Raw genomic sequence first — 17,488 nt, forward strand, 5'->3', positions numbered from 1 at the left:
ACAGGGTTGTTGTGTGGTCCAGAGGATGGTGCAGGGGAAGAAAAGAGAGAAGTTGCTGATTAAAAGATTAAATCTCAGTAGCAGACAGCCAAGCTCCCAAAGTGATGCTGTATCCAAGTTCCAAATGGCTTTTCCCAGCTTAAGCACAAGACCGCCAGAGTAGCACGTGGCAAAGAGAATGATTCCCAAAGTCACTTCTATTAAAAACAAAACAACAAAAAAAGGAAACTCAGGCAGCTTAAAGAAAGGACATGAGCTGAAATGACTTTAAAAGAGTTCTGTAAAACTTTTAGGGCTGAATGTTATATGCCCATAAAACAAGGAGGTTCAGAGCTGGTCTGCAGGTGCCTCCATAATTACTTCCAGTTACTGGCTGAGACACACTCCTCCAAACACACTCTGCAAGGAAGTGACAAAGCTATCAAAATGTGTGGGGGTCCACGGAAGGAGCACTTTGGAGCAGGGCAAGGGAAGAAAGTGGCAGAGGTGGGCTGACAGACAAAGGGAAAGAAAGAAATGGAAAAGTTAAAAAAAAAAAAGTCACAAGTGCTTAGAAAATGAAGCAAATTTTTAACAGAACTGGCCCAGGAACGATTCATCTCCAAATCTTATACTGGCTTCTTAGTTTTACAGCCTGTGGTCTCATCAGAAAGAAGTCCGAGCTCTGGACAAGACTGAACAAAGAGAAGAATGTGTAGAGGGTAAAGATTTTGCAAAGTCTGATGTCATTTTTTGTCTCCTTTTAAACTCTTTCAGCCACTCCTACCCACAACTGGCAAGCACTCTGGGCTTGCTTTTTTTTTTTTTTTTTTTGTGGTACGCGGGCCTCTCACTGTTGTGGCCTCTCCCGTTGCGGAACAAAGGCTCCAGACCCGCAGGCTCAGTGGCCATGGCTCACGGTCCCAGCCGCTCCGTGGCATGTGGGATCTTCCCGGACCGGGGCTCGAACCCGAGTCCCCTGGCAGGCAGATTCTCAACCACTGCACCACCTGGGAAGCCCTTTTTTTTTAAAAAAAAAATCTTTATTGGAGTATGATTGCTTTACATTGCTGTGTTAGTTTCGGCTGTATAACAAAGTGAATCATCTATACGTATACATAAATCCCCATATCCCCTCCCTCTTGCGTCTCCCTCCCTCCCTCCCTATCCCACCCCTCTAGGTGGTCATAAAAAACGGAGCTGATCTCCCTGAACTATGTGGCTGCTTCCCACAAGCTATATATTTCACATTTGGTAGAGTATATATGTCAATGCTACTCTCTCACTTCATCCCAGCTTACACTTCTCCCTGCCCGTGTCCTCAAGTCCATTCTCTGCATCTGCGTCTTTATTCCTGTCCTGCCCCTAGTTTCTTCAGAACTTTTTTTTTTTAGATTCCATATATATGTGTTACCATACGGTATTTGTTTTCTCTTTCTGACTTACTTCACTCTGTATGACAGACTCCAGGTCCATCCACCTCACTACAAATAACTCAATTTCGTTTCTTTTTATGGCTGAGTAAAATTCCATTGTATGTATGTACCACATCTTCTTTATCCATTCATCTGTCAGTGGACAATTAGGTTGCTTCCATGTCGTGGCTATTGTAAATAGAGCTGCAATGAACATTGTGGTACATGACTCTTTTTGAATTATGGTTTTCTAAGGGTATATGCCCAGTAGTGGGATTACTGGGTCATATGGTAGTTCTATATTTAGCTTTTTAAGGAACCTCCATACTGTTCTCCATAGTAGCTATATCAATTTACATTTCCACTAATAGTGCAAGAGTGTTTCCTTTTCTCCACACCCTCTCCAGCATTTATAGTTTGTAGATTTTTTGATGATGGCCATTCTGACTGGTATGAGGTAATATGTCATTGTAGTTTTGATTTGCATTTCTCTAATGATTAGTAATGTTGAGCATCCTTTCAGATGTTTGTTGGCAATCTGTATATCTTCTTTGGAGAAATGTCTACTTAGGTCTTCTGCCTATTTTTGGATTGGGTTGTTTGATTTTTTGATATTGAGCTGCATGAACTGCTTGCATATTTTGGAGATTAATCTTTTGTCAATTCTTTCATTTGCAAATATTTTATCCCATTCTGAGGGTTGTCTTTTCATCTTGTTTATGGTTTCCTTTTCTGTGCAAAAGCTTTTAAGTTTCATTAGGTCCCATTTGTTTATTTTTGTTTTTATTTCCATTTCTCTAGGAGGTGGGCCTAAAAGGATCTTGCTGTGATTTAAATAATAGAGTGTTCTGCATATATTTTCCTCCAAGAGTTTTATAGTGTCTGGCCTTACATTTAGGTCTTTAATCCAATTTGAGTTTATTTTTGTGTATGGTTTTAGGGAGTATTCTAATTTCATTCTTTTACATGTAGCTGTCCAGTTTTCCCAGCACCACTTATTGAAGAGGCTGTCTTTTCTCCATTGTATATTATTGCCTCCTTTATCAAAGATAAGGTGACCATATGTGCTTGGGTTTATCTCTGGGCTTTCTATCCTGTTCCATTGATCTAAATTTCTGTTTTTGTGCCAGTACCATACTGTCTTGATTACTATAGCTTTGTAGTATAGTCTGATGTCAGAGAGCGTGATTCCTCCAGCTCTGTTTTTCTTTCTCAAGATTGCTTTGGCTATTAGGGGTCCTATGTGTTTCCATACAAATTGTGAAATTTTTTGTTCTTGTTCTATGAAAAATGCCATTGGTAGATTGATAGGGATTGAACTTAATCTGTAGATTGCTTTGGGTATTATAGTCATTTTCACAATGTTGATTCTTCCAGTCCAAGAACATGGTATATCTATCCTTCTGTTTGTATCATCTTTAATTTCTTGCATCAGTGTCTTATAGTTTTCTGCATACAGGTATTTTGTCTCCTTAGTTAGGTTTATTCCTAGGTATTTTATTCTTTTTGTTGCAATGGTAAATGGGAGTGTTTCCTTAATTTCTCTTTCAGATTTTTCATCATTAGTGTATAGGAATGCAAGAGATTTCTGAGAATTAATTTTGTATCCTGCTACTTTCCCCAATTCATTGATTAGCTCTAGTAGTTTTCTGGTAGCATCTTTAGGATTCTCTATGTATAGTATTGTGTCATCTGCAAAGAGTGACAGTTTTATTTCTTCTTTTCCTATTTGGATTCCTGTTATTTCTTTTTCCTCTCTGATTGCTGTGGCTAACGCTTCCAAAACTGTGTTGAATAATAGTGGTGAGAGTGGGCAACCTTGCCTTTTTCCTGATCTTAGTGGAAATGGTTTCAGTTTTTCACCATTTAGAATGATGTTGGCTGTGGGTTTGTCATATATGGCCTTTATTATGTTGGGGTAAGTTCCCTTTATGCCTACTTTCTGGAGGCATTTTATCATAAATGGGTGTTGACTTTTGTCAAAAGCTTTTTCTGCATCTATTGAGGTGATCATATGGTTTTCTCCTTCAATTTGTTAATATGGTATATCACATTGATTGATTTGCATATATTGAAGAGTCCTTGCATTCCTGGGATAAACCACATTTGATCATGGTGTATGATCTTTCTAATGTGTTGTTGGATTATGTTTGCTAGTATTTTGTTGAGGAGTTTTGCATCTATATTCATCAGTGATATTGGTCTGTAGTTTTCTTTATTTGTGACAGCTTTGTCTGGTTTTGGTATCAGGTTGATGGTGGCCTCGTAGAATGAGTTTGGAAGTGTTCCTCCCTCTGCTATAGTTTGGAAGAGTGTAAGAAGGACTTCCTGCTTCAGTCTTGGAAGGTTGTGCTTTTCTAAGAATTTGCCCATTTCTTCCAGGTTGTCCATTTTATTGGCATATAATTGCTTGTAGTAATCCCTCATAATTCTTTGTATTTCTGCAGGGTCAGCTGTTCTCCTTTTTCTTTTCTAATTCTATTGATTTGAGTCTTTTCCCTTTTTTTAATGAGTCTAGCTAATGGTTTACCAATTTTGTTTATCTTCTCAAAGAACCAGCTTTTAGTTTTATTGATCTTTGCTATCATTTCCTTCATTTCTTTTTCATTTATTTCTGATCTGATCTTTATGATTTCTTTCCTTCTGCATAATTTGTGGTTCTTTTTGTTCTACTTATTCTGATTGCTTTAGGTGTAAGGTTAGGTTGTTTATCTGAGATTTTTCTTGTTTGTTGAGATAGGATTGTCTTGCTCTAAACTCCCCTCTTAGAAATGCTTTTGCTGCATCACATAGGTTTTGGGTTGTCATTTTTTCATTGTCATTTTTTTCTAGGTATTTTTTGACTTCTTCCTTGATTTCATCAGTGATATCTTTGTTATTTAGTAGTGTGTTGTTTAGCCTCCATGTATTTGTATTTTTCACAGATTTTTTCTGTATTTGATATCTAGTCTCATAGCGTTGTGATCGGAAAAGATATTTGATACGATTTCAATTTTCTTAAATTCACCAAGGCTTGATTTGTGATCCAAGATATGACCTATCCTGGAGAATGTTCCATGAGTACTTAAGAAGAAAGTGTATTCTGTTGTTTTTGGATGAAATGTCCTATAAATAGCAATTAAGTCCATCTTGTTTAATGTGTCATTGAAAGCTTGTGTTTCCTTGTTTATTTTCATTTTGGATGATCTGTCCATTGGTGAAAGTGGAGTGTTAAAGTCCCCCACTATGATTGTTTTATTGTCTATTTCCCCTTTTACGGCTGTTAGCATTTGCCTTATGTATTGAGGTGCTCCTATGTTGGGTGCATAAATATTTACAATCGTTATATCTTCTTCTTGGATGGATCCCTTGATCAATCCAAGATTGATCATTATGTAGTGTCATTCTTTGTCTCTTGGAATAGTCTTTATTTTAAAGTCTATTTTTTTATTTTAGAATTGGCACTCCATCTTTCTTTTGATTTCCATTTGCATGGAATATCTTTTTCCATCCCCTCACTTTCAGTCTGTATGTGTCCCTAGGCCTGAAGTGGGTCTCTTGTAGACAGCATATATACAGGTCCTGCTTTTGTATCCATTCAGCCAGTCTATGTCTTTTGGTTGGAGCATTTAATCCATTTACATTTAAGGTAGTTATCGATATGTATGTTTCTATTACCATTTTCTTAACTGTTTGGGGTTTGTTATTGTAGGTCTTTTCCTTCTCTTGTGTTTCCTGCATAGAGAAGTTCCTTTAGCATTTGTTGAAAAGCTGGTTTGGTGGTACTGAATTCTCTCAGCTTTTGCTTGTCTGTAAAGGTTTTATTTTCTCTGTCGAATCTGAATGTGTTCCTTGCTGAGTAGAGTAATCTTTGTTGTAGTTTTTTCCCTTTCATCACTTTAAATATGTCCTACCATTCCCGTCTGGCTTGCAGATTTTCTGCTGAAAGATCAGCTGTTAACCTTATGGGGATTCCCTTGTATGCTATTTGATGCTTTCCCTTGCTGCTTTTAATATTTTTTCTTTGCATTTAGTTTTTGATAGTTTGATTAATATGTGTCTTGACGTGTTTCTCCTTGAATTAATCTGTATGAGACTCTCTGTGCTTTCTGGACTTGATTGACTATTTCCTTTCCCATATTAAGGAAGTTTTCAACTATAATCTCTTCAAATATTTTCTTAGTTCCTTTCTTTTTCTCTTCATCTGGGACTCCTATAATTCAAATGTTGATTCATTTAATGTTGTCCCAGAGGTCTCTGAGACTGTCCTCAGTTCTTTTCATTCTTTTTTTCTTTATTCTGCTCTGCGGTAGTTATTTCCACTCTTTTATCTTTCAGGTCACTTATCCGTTCTTCTGCCTCAGTTATTATGCTATTGATTTCTTCTAGTGAATTTTAAATTTCATTTATTGTGTTGTTCATCATTGTTTGTTTGCTCTTTAGTTCTTCCAGGTCCTTCTTAAACGTTTCTTGTATTTTCTCCATTCCATTTCCAAGATTTGGATCTTCTTTACTATCATTACTCTGAATTCTTTGTCAGGTAGACTGCCTATTTCCTCTTCATTTGTTTGGTCTGGTGGGTTTTTACTTTGCTCCTTCATCTGCTGTGTATTTCTCTATCTTCTCCTTTTGCTTAACTTACTGCATTTGGGGTCTCCTTTTCTCAGGCTGCATGTTTGTAGTTCCCGTTGTTTTGGTGTCTGCCCACAGTGGGTAAGTTTGGTTCAGTGGGTTGTGTAAGCTTCCTGGTGCAGGGGACTGGTGCCTGTGTTTTGGTGGATGCGGCTGGATCTTGTCTTTCTGATGCAGAACTACACCCAGTGGTGTGTTTTGGGGTGTCTGTGAACTTAGTATGATTTTAGGCAGCCTCTCTGCTAATGGGTGGGGTTGTAGTCCTGTCTTGCTAGTTGTTTGGCATGGAGTGTCTATCCAGCACTGGAGCTTGCTGGTCATTGAGTGGAGCTGGGTTTTAGCATTGAGACAGAGATCTCTGGGAGACATGGGGCTGGGAGGTCTCTGATGGTTCAATGTCCTGAACTCAGCACTCCCACGTCAGAGGCTCAGGCCTGAAACCTGGCTGGAGCACCAAGATTCTGTCAGCCACACAGCAACAAAGAATGGAGGAGTGTTTTTGTGTGGTCTGCTAGCCTTCTACTAGTCCCTGATTTTCCAATCCATTCAGGAAGCAGATTCCTGTTTTCATATTGTATTGATTCTCTATTGTCACTGTTCTTTCAATGTCTCCCCAGCTACCCAGGGCTCAGCCACCTCGCTCTCCTCAGCTGTGGCCTCTGGGGACTCAGAACTGCATGTGGCCCAGCATCCCACAGGGTTGGGGCGGGGTGGGAGTGGAGCCCCGCCCTGAGCCTGGCATCGGGGACAGGTGAACACCACTAGCCCTGCTCAAGCTATGGAAGAAGAACCTGCAATCTGGAGAAGAACTGGCATTCAGGCTGGATCACTCTGAAGCCAAGGCCACGTGGCACTTCCTCCTCATTAGATACTCCCAGTATCACATGGATGCCTCCCTAACTCTGGGCTTTCTAACGCCTCCCATACCATGGGAGAAAACTCATTTGATTAACGAAAACTGAAGATGTTATCACTGAGGCCTTGGAGACTTATGATGTACTCCTTTCCTTGTTTCTGGATGAGGGCGGTGCTTCAAACACCCACAACCTCATACTACAGAGTATGAATGGGAAAGATATTTTCTACAATTGATTTATCAATTCAGCATTTATTGAGCATCTATTCAGTGTCAGGTACTGTTCTGGACACTAAAGATTCAATGATTACTAGGACATATTTTAAGAAAGGAGATCTTTCAAGGCATCACACACAAAGGTGATTATTTATTCCACCTACTTATAAATGTATAAACCTACCTTTGGGACACCCCAATTTCAGGATATTTTTTTCCAAGGTTTCAATATCTAAGAGTGTTCACTATGTTTGAAGCCCCAAGGCACCTAAAATTACCCCATTTGCTGAATATTATCTGACAAATAATCTACAGTAGCAGCCAGTGGGTAATTCCAAGGAACAGTCCTTATCCTGTTCATGTCCTGTAGCCTGTCTCACTAATGATGCTCTAAGTCCTCGTATGGACATGGTGTGCTCCAGTTTACATGTCCTGTTTATTCCTTGTCTTGGGGAAGAATCACTCCACTCTGACACAGTGAAGAGGGGACAGAGTGGAGAGGAACAAAATTGCTTTGCTTTAGCCCAACCATTCAGTGATTTGTTACACTGGAGTGTGCTTCCCTTTACCTCCAGTGGATTCTTCTACCTCTCCCACACTGGCTCCTGCACCGATACTCCACAGAAACAACTGGGCTGAGATTACCAGAGACTTCCCACTTGCCAAATCAATGTCTATTTCTCACCCGCATTGTGCATGAATGTGTCACAATTGATGTAACACCCTAATCTCAATGTCAGCTGTTTGGTTAGGAGGAAGTCAAGCTTTGTTCGGGTAGGAGGATCCCCTATAGAAGTTCTAGGTGAGGGAAGGATATCTCCCCTCAGAACTTATGTCTGCTGCTTTTGTCTTCCCCTTACCGCTTCATGCAGCTGTTGCTTTGCTTTCTGCCAGATGCCTGCCACATCTGCATCACCTGTGGTAGCTGTTCTCCAGTCCATCTGGTCCCATGACACCCACAGACCCTCATCAGGCACTACCCGTCTCCCCCAAACTGCCAACAATCACTTATTCTTTCCTTCTGTGACTTATAAGGAGCCTCCCTTTGTTTCTTATAAGCTGTTTTACCACTGCAAACAATTGGACACCTAAAAACACATTTTTTTTTTCCCCCTAGAAAGCCAACATCTTTCTAGGGCACTGAAAATCTCTAGGATGGAGATGAAGTAGGTGGGAAGCTAAGGGCCCAACCAGCAACAGCAGCCATGGCACTTCTATTGCTACTGCTGCTACTACTACTAATGGAGCTAATATTTACTGAAGCCCTACTATGTGCCGGTAGTCTTCCTCATGCTTGTTATTCCCATTTAATTAATTAATTTATTTGTTTGTTTATTTTTAGTTTTTGGCAGTACATGGGCCTCTCACTGTTGTGGCCTCTCCTGTTGCAGAGCACAGGCTCCGGACACGCAGGCTCAGCAGCCATGGCTCATGGGCCTAGCCGCTCCGTGGCATGTGGGATCCTCCCAGACTGGGGCACGAACCTGCGTCCCTGCATCGGCAAGCAGACTCTCAACCACTGCGCCACCGGGGAAGCCCCTATTCCCATTTTATATATGAGGTGACTTGCTCAAGATACATTTCTTCCTGCCTTTCAGAAGCCATAGCCCACTCTATCACTCTAAGACATTTTTTTCCTCCACGGGTCACATTATCTGGACTCCTTGGAAGATCCCATATGTCTAAAGCCCCATTGTAAGCCAGGTTCAAGTTCCCTCCCACAAGGTTCTTGGGTCCCATGCATTGGGGCATGTTGTTTATGATCTGGTCAGGATCTGTGAATGTTCCTTGGCAGTACAGACATTCCCTAGAGCAATAAAAGAAGATGGTTGGTCCAGAACACTCTGAAGTGCCGAACTTCTGTGCCAGAGAGTGACCGACTATCCTCTCTAACCTGGCCAAGATGTCCTTGTACTTACTTCATCACTCTGAAGCAGTCATATTTGTGGGCCACAAGGGACTTTCTCTCCTTTGTTGTCTGGTACATGCCTGAATCCTGCTCCTCCTTCTGCTTTTGTGGAAGTGCCTTTCATGGTCAAATTTGTAGAGATCCCAAATTCAACATATCCAAAACCAAACTGCCTCCCCCTTTGCTCCTGCTTTTTCTATATTTTCTACCTTGGCACCATCATCCACTCAGTCAAACAGAACTCATTTTTTCCCCATCTACTTATTTATGTGAACAAAGTTTCTCAGTACTTAGAGCTATAAAAGAAAAAAAAAAGCAATATAAATGATGCTAAATCCTGTCTTATTATAGCAGTAATTACTCTTCATCCACTGACACAAGAACTAATCTGAGAGAGAAAAGCCACTCTTGGCTCATTAAATATGTATTTTCCACTTTGTTTACTAGTCATTAATCAACATTTTAAAATACTGTTTTGATCAATTTTGGACAAGGAATCATTTCAAAAGCTAACTCAATTGAGAACAAATTTTTAACATGTTATAACTTATGATCAGTATCAATGTTAATATCCTGCTTGTGTATTGTATTACAGGTTTGCAAGGTACTACCACCAGAGGAAAATGGGTAAAGGGTATGTGGAATCTCTTTGTACTATTTCTTACAACTATATGTGAATATTCAGTGATCTCAAAATAAAAACTTTAATTAAAAATATTGCAAAATGTTTATGTTTTTATTCAATATATGTTTTTAGCAGAGAAACAGGTGACTCACTAAAGACTTTGAAAAAAGTATATTTATATGTTACATTAGTACAAAGTTCTATAGGAACAATGAAATGGAAACACAAATTCAAAGAGATAAAAGGAGCAATGAATAATTTCTCAATGTTAAAAAAGTGCATGGCCATGAATTTTTTTAATGAATGATGGTGATTATCAAATTATTATGTTACCAAAGATACATTTAGAAGAGTAGATTTAAAATGTATTTTTAAATGTCAATAATTTAAAATAATATGCCAGAAATTATATTCTTTGCTATAATTTAAACTTACGGTTAAATTTTTAGGTGTTACTTTTAAAATCAATGAAGGGGTACAGAGTTTTTCAAAAGTCTTTTAGGAGGTAGAAGAGAGCAAGAATAAGTTTGAAGAGCTCTGCTCTAGCCATTCCAAGGACATTCCACTTCTAAGCAAGTCTAGGTTTTTAACAGTCTAAACCTTGGCATTTACCATTTCTTTCACTATGGAATGCCCTCTCATTGTCTGCCAAGCAAACTCCTGCTCCTCTTTCAACTTTCCCCTCAAGCCTCAGCCCCTCTGGGAACTCTTCCCTTCTTCCCTGATGTTTTCAGCACAATCAGGCACTTTCTCATCATGTTGCTACTTGACCTCCTGTGTGGCAGCATCGTGTGGTATTATAAGTGTGTATTTGCATGTCTGTATTCCAGTTGCACTATGCAAACCTTTACGGTGGACTCCTTTTAATTATTCTATCTCTGATATTGCCATGAAATAGATTCAACAGCTTTTCTTTGAATGAATGAATAAATAATTATGAGTATGATATTAATGGTTTATAAAAGATCTGGTTTACCACTAGTTTAAGTCTTCTGCCTTTGAGGATATGTTTTCAGTTTAAGTGCTTTATACTAAGGTTAAAGATATTCAAACCACTGAGCTCAAGGGGATCTTATTTATTCATTTACTTTACTTATAAAAAATTCTGCCCTGCATTACCACAACATTAAAAGTACAAAATCATGCTAAAGGCCAGAAATGGTGTTGATGGACCAGAGATTACCTTTGTCTTTCCTCATAGTGACTTAAGCCATTTGTAGTCAGAAATTGGATTCAGTCTCAAAACTAGCATACTTATCTGCCAGGTCACTCAGCTGACCCTCAAAATACAGGGTCTTGAATGTTGACACAGATAATCTTATCTTGAGTCTTGAAAAGACTTTGCTTAGAAAATCCTAAATGTCTTCCTCTATCATGTTATGCCAGCTGTCTGTACTACTCTACACCCAATTTAGGTCAGTATGATTCCTTTGTTCAATCACAGTTATGACTGAACAAGAAAAAATAAATAATAACATGAGAAGTTTCATATTGAGTCAGATTTTCAGCTAGTCTTCTACTTCTTAAATGCACATTAAGAAACATGTTGTAGGGGAACTAGTTATTCCTAAAAGGTTTAAGCATAAAATATAAATATCTGTAGCTTCTTTTGCAATTCATTATGAGTCAGTGACTCATGCGATAATTTAAACATTTCTTGAAACTATTTAAATTTAACACCTTCACTCATTTATTCAGTCATCCCTTCAGTCAGTGAGCATTCAAAGAGCACCTGCTATATGTGAAGTGTTCTGCTCATGCAAAGAGGCCACAGACCTTATTTAGATTTCACCAGTTTTTGCATGCAGGCTTGTGAATGTGTGTGTATGTGTGCACATGCAAGTGTGTTTTTGTGTGTAGTTCTATGCAATTTTATCACATGTATGTACACCTTTGTGTAACTACCATTAAGATTTCTCCTCTATTATCCTTTAAGTCACTCCACACACATACCCCTCTCCCCACCACCCCTCACCCCATTCCTAACTCCTAGCAACACTAATTTGTTCTCTATCTCTGTTGGGTTTTTTTTTTTTTTAATTTTGAGAATACCACATAAAATTTTGAGGATACTACACTAAATCATAAGCGCACAACTTGTGAGATTTTTTTTTCACTCCATATAATACCCTTGACATCCACCTAAGTTGCTGCATGTAATAATACTTTGTTTCTTTTTATTGCTGTGTGATATTCCATCGTTCAGAGGTATCACAGTTTGCTTAAGCAGTTAGCACCAAAGAACACTTTATCATTTCCAGTTTGAAGCTATTACAAATAAAGCTGGGTTTCCAGTGGACATGTTTTCATTTCTCTGGGATAAGTGTCCAACAGTTCAACTGCTGGGTCATATGGTAAGTGTATGTTTAATTTTATCAGAAACTACCAAAGTGTTCTCCAGACTGGCTGTGCCATTTTACTTTCCCATTAACAATATATGCAATATCCAGTTTCTCTGCATCCTCATCAGCATTTTGTACTGTTACTATTTTTTTTAGCTCTACTAATAAGTATAGTGATACCTCATTGTGGCTTTAATTTGCTTTTCCCTAATGGTTAATAATATTGAATATCTTTTCATCTGCTTATTTTCTATCTGTATACTCTCTTTGGTAAAATGTCTGTGTTTTCGTCCGTTTTCTAATTGGAATATTTATTTGTTTGTTTTACTATCGTTTTGAAAGTTCTTAACATATTCTAGATATAAATCCTTTGCGAGATGTGTGGTTTGCAAATACTTTCTCTAAGACTGTCATTTCCTTGTTCATCTTAACAGAGTGTTTCTCAGAGAAAAAGTTTTAATTTTGATTAAGCCCAGTTTATCAGTTTTCATTTTTATTGACTATGCTTTGTGTGCCATATATAAGCACTCTCCACCTAGTCTTGCCCTGAAGAGTTTCTCTTATGTTTTCTTTTTAAAGTTATATAGTTTTACTTTTTATATTTAAGTCTATGATCTATTTTGAGTTAATTCTTGTATAATATAAGGTGTGTATAAGCTATCTAAAATTAATAAATCAGTATTTTTTCCAGATACTGGTGTAGAAGGGGACTTAAATTATATAATTTTATTTACTTCTTGTCTTTCATGCCATTGTCATCATATTTTAACTCTACATATATTTTAAGCCAAAAAGACATTGTTATTACTTTTAATATTTTTATCCTTTGTAGTGTGATTCATTTCTTTTTGCATGTCTCTGTTTCCTTTCGGAGTCATTTTCTTTCTGTTTGGATAGCTTTCTTCAGTATTTATTTTACTGCTGGTTTTAAATTATCTTAGTTTTTGTCTGAAAATATGTTTAATTTTTCTTCATTTTAAAAGATTTTTGTTGAACATAGTATTATAAATTGGCAATAATTCTCTTTTAGCATTTTTAAAACAATATCAATCTGTTGTCTTCTGACTTCCATAGTTTCTGTTGAAAGGTCAGCCTGTCAATCTTACTGTTGCTCCTTTTAAAGTAACGTAACTTTTTGCTCTGGCTACTTTTGAGGTTTTTCAGCACTTTTGTTATAATGAATCTAGTTGTAATTTTCTTTCTATTTACCCTTCTTGGGGTTTTTAAAACATTTTGAATCTGTGGTTTAATATTTTTTGTCACCCTGAAAAACTCTCAGCAGCTATCTCTTTGATATTATTTCTGCCCCAATATCCTTTTCCTCTTCTTCTAGAACTCCAATTTATGTTAGGAATTTTTCATCAGATCTCAAATGTCCCAAGTTGTTTTCTATATTTTTCCATCACTTTTTCTCTCTGAGCTTTAATATGTATGTTTTCTACAGTTTTCTAGTTCATTAAACCTTTCTCCTGCTCATAGACCAATCTATTAATTTCTAAATTTCAGTTACTGTTTTTTTGTCCTAAAATTTCCATTTGATTCATTAATATAGATTCTAGTTTTCTAAAGACACTCTTCACCTTTTTATCTATTTTTGAGCATACTAATCACAATTATCTTAAGCCAATATTCAATAACTCCAATATATGGATATCTGTGGGTCTGAATTTATTTAGTGATTATTTGTTTCTTTGTTTAGTTTACCATCATTTGGTCTTATCTCTGGCATAACGGGTAATTTTTTTTTTTTTTTTACTGATTTCTGGCCACTGTGCATGAAAACCTGTAGAGGCTTTTGATGATATTGTCTTCCTCCAGAGCACATTTAATTTTATTTTGTTAGGCAGCTAAACATAGGCAGATGACCATCCTCCAAACAGGGATTTAAGAGTGTTTGTGTAAGCTAGGCTATTTATATTTTCCCTCACACATAGGGTATCTCAAAGCCCCTCCTTGATAGGACCTCAACTTCATTTTTTTGTCCCCTCCACTATGAGATTCCTGAAATCACTGTTCAGCTTTTTAATCCATTAGCAGTTATTTTACACTTGTTTTATGGCCACTGGCCCTGAGCATGCATAGTTTAGTAATTAGAAAATATCTTCAAATTATGAGCAGACTATCAGGCTCATTTTTTTCATGATTTCTATCTCTCTGGAAGCTTGGTCCCTCAAGTCTGGATGCCTTAGAAGGCCTGACCTTTAATTTTTGTCTCCTCAGTAGTGAGAAGCAAGCTTTAGGCTGCTTCTCTCTGTTCTGCCTCTATTACTTTCACTGAGATTTTGGCAATTTCCCTAAAGGAGAAAAAAATCTGAGTTATATGTAGAGCTCACTTCAATGCATTTTTCTTCTCACTGGGATTGGGTCCCTCAAATCCTCATTGTCTTGGCTGATGTCTGATGTCTTCAAATAGTTAATTGTTTTTTGGTATTTTATCCACTTTTATAGTTAAATGAATCTTGTCAATGGCCTAGTGCCAACAAAGTTAGAAAAATATTCATGGCTCTGCTCCCAGTCCAATAATTCTTATCAAGAGGCCAAGATTTGTCTCCATAATGGCCAGGAAGATCATTTTTCTAGGTTTTTTTAACAAGTAGATTCAGTACCCAATGATAGACCTAGGATTTATAGAAACAATTGCTGGGTAAACCTAGCTGTCATATATACCATAAAGGTAACCTTTGGTGAATCAGGTATGAACCAATTTGGAGGTAATTTCTTACAGTGTTATATGCTCCTCTGATAGTATTGTTTTTCATGAGGATAATTCAAGATACTCAAACTCACTGCTAAATGAATTATTGGAATATAACCTTCTAGCCCACTTGGTGCTACTTTGAAGACTAGAATGACTCACATTAGCTTTCATCTGGAAAGCTCCACTCATCTCACAAATTTCTGACTTGTAACATACTGAGAACTGAAAATACAAAATTTAGTGGTAAAAGGACTGCAGAGCCTTAAAACTGTATCAGATACTATAGAGCCAATGAAATCCAGCATACTAACAAAGCATTCAGTTTGGATCACCACAGGTTTAACTTTTCATTGTCTCTTCCTTTGCTTGAGATATACACTGCTTCTGGATGTTGACCTGATTCACTACAAGGATTTTTATGTTCTGGTTTCCTCTTGAACAGCCACAACATTTTTTCACCTATTGCTAACCTACTGCTCATCATTTTCCTTCCCCAATCCTTTGGACACTTGCTCATATTTTATTTGATTATCATTTCAATATTCTGGACTCCACTTCATAATGACCCCATCATACATGGGTTTGACATATACAGTATTATGTGATGTTTATTCAGTTTATTTCTCTCTGCTTTGTATTTGACTACTAAGAAGATTAATTTTGCATAATTTCTTTTAAATCACTCATAAAATGGTTTCTGGTCTCTTTCAAGCATTCTCTTTCCAACATGAAAAATTCCTCTCAATTATGGTAATTCAGTTTTAAAGTAAGTTTTGGTAGAATCCTACTCAAGACTCTTTGAAAGTATTATATTGAATTATAATTATAATTATAAATTATATTGAATAATTACTCTCATCCACATAAACTGATTTAATGATTCTATTGATTGGTCAGTAATATTTCCTTTATAATAATGATAAGATATTGTAATAAAAGGAATTCTCTTTCTTAAGCATGCAGTAGTTCCACTCAGTATTAAGGTGTCACCTTTTTCCTAGGTAAGCAGACAAGCTCCCCCACCTGTTTGAATTTCCCAGAATCTCCTCAGGATTCCAATCCATGCAAGAAGCCCAGCAATCATCTGGCTCAGTGTTTACTGGAAACCAGGTTTCACAGTCTAGCCACCTTCTTGCTAGTTTCCCCCTTGAGGCTCTCCAAGACATAAAATGGATCTTATTCCATTTCAGCAATTTATTAACGTCTAGATTGTAGATTCGGTCTAGGACATTCTGAGGTTTTGCCACTGTTTGCTCTAATACATCTTACCTGTCTGCATTGAAACACTGAGAGATTCTCCCAAAAGCTATTCTCAGCCCAAAGCAGCTAATTCATTAAGTAAATTTATTTTTCTCTCCGTTTTTTCCGCAAATGCACTTTCACGGACTCCCTACCAATCTCCTCATTTTTCCTACTATAGTTGGTCTTCACTTTACTTACCCAGGTGACTGATGGCTTCCTTGTCCCAAGGCCAGGTGGCAGCACCTGCAAGGTCTTCCCGCACTGAGCTGGCAAAGTAGACGTTGAGGAAGTGAGTGCTGTTGAGCTGCAGTGCCTCTTTCAGCTCCTTCACACTCATGTATGCCCTGGAGAGCACGTAAGAGGAGGAAATGTCACACCAAAGGATCAGCCCATAGAGAACAGTAAAGCCAGACCTAATCAGACTCTGACTCTCCCAACCAGCATTGCTTTTTAGAGGAGAGAAGCAGACAGGGCAAGACCAGGTGTTATGAAGCTCTCAAAAATGCCCTAATACACATTTAGGATATTTATTCCAAGATAAATAATATCCTACCTTTTAAGCACCACAATATGTATATGGATAGTCAGTATTTGACATCATACTCAATTCTCCACTCTACACCCAGATTATTTCTTCAAGATAAATCCAATAATACCCTTAACTCTATGCCCTGAGTATTACCCCCACCCCCACCCGAGCCCACGGTGAAGAACGCCTTTCAACTCCCAGTCCCTGGTTCTTTCCATCACACTGCACGATCGTTATTATGATAAGAAGACCGATTGAATCTCTATTTCAGCATATGCTTGCTTCAGGCATATTTTTAAAGGTAAATAGTGGCCAGAAAATATAAAGTAAAACAGGAAAAAAGAGATGAGTTATAGGTAGGAGAGGATATCATAAGCTACTGAAAAGAATGTTAATTATATATATATTTCTCTTTCCAGTACCTTAACCCATAGACTCTCTACCCCTACTCCGACTACCTTATGATACTCACCAAGTATCTCTATTGGTGGCCTTCAAAGCACTAGGTAATATTATGTTTGAACTTATTCACAGACTTACAGGTCTATTAAAAACACATGCCCCATGTCCCATAAAAAAGGGAAACAAGGATTTGATCTTTTTTAAAGCTCATATATAGTCAAAGACCTTCATCTTCCTGGCATCAATGAAACTTAAAACTTTACTATGGGCAAACAGAGCCTCATCATACGCAATGAAGAGCTATTTTAAGAAAGAACAACTAAACTAGAACCCAGTGGCCCCTTGGATTCACTGGATGCTTCCTATAGTGGCCATGGGAATGCCACTCCAAAGATATGAATGATCCTATCACAGCTTCAACTATGCAGACAGCTCTCTCAACACAGTTGAAATTTCCTTTATAGATTCACGCTTTATTCTTGCTATTCTGGTAGACAAGCTGCAGACACTGAAATCTCTCAACCCAGAAGCTCAGGCTAGAAGAGCATGACCCTTCTTCTTCTGTTCACTCTGCCTCCCAACTACACTGTTTATGCCATCTATTTAATCCACATGTAGGATATACTGGCAAGGAGTACTCAAGAAATAGAGATCCCAAAGGAGA

General features: G+C 37.8%; 1 protein-coding gene across 3 annotated transcripts in view; it reads right to left on the minus strand.

Annotated features, from left to right (window-relative positions):
- Window positions 1-17,488, minus strand: part of PAPPA2 (pappalysin 2) — a 328,458-nt gene that overhangs the window by 206,936 nt on the left and 104,034 nt on the right. For all 3 annotated transcript variants that reach the window (XM_067031083.1, XM_059051959.2, XM_067031094.1), the window contains exon 3: window positions 16,092-16,237. In XM_067031083.1, coding sequence (XP_066887184.1) covers window positions 16,092-16,237 — 146 coding nt within the window. The remainder of the gene's footprint in view (window positions 1-16,091; window positions 16,238-17,488) is intronic.

The sequence above is a fragment of the Kogia breviceps genome, chromosome 1 (genome assembly GCF_026419965.1).
Source record: "Kogia breviceps isolate mKogBre1 chromosome 1, mKogBre1 haplotype 1, whole genome shotgun sequence".
Taxonomy (NCBI): Eukaryota; Metazoa; Chordata; class Mammalia; order Artiodactyla; family Physeteridae; genus Kogia; species Kogia breviceps.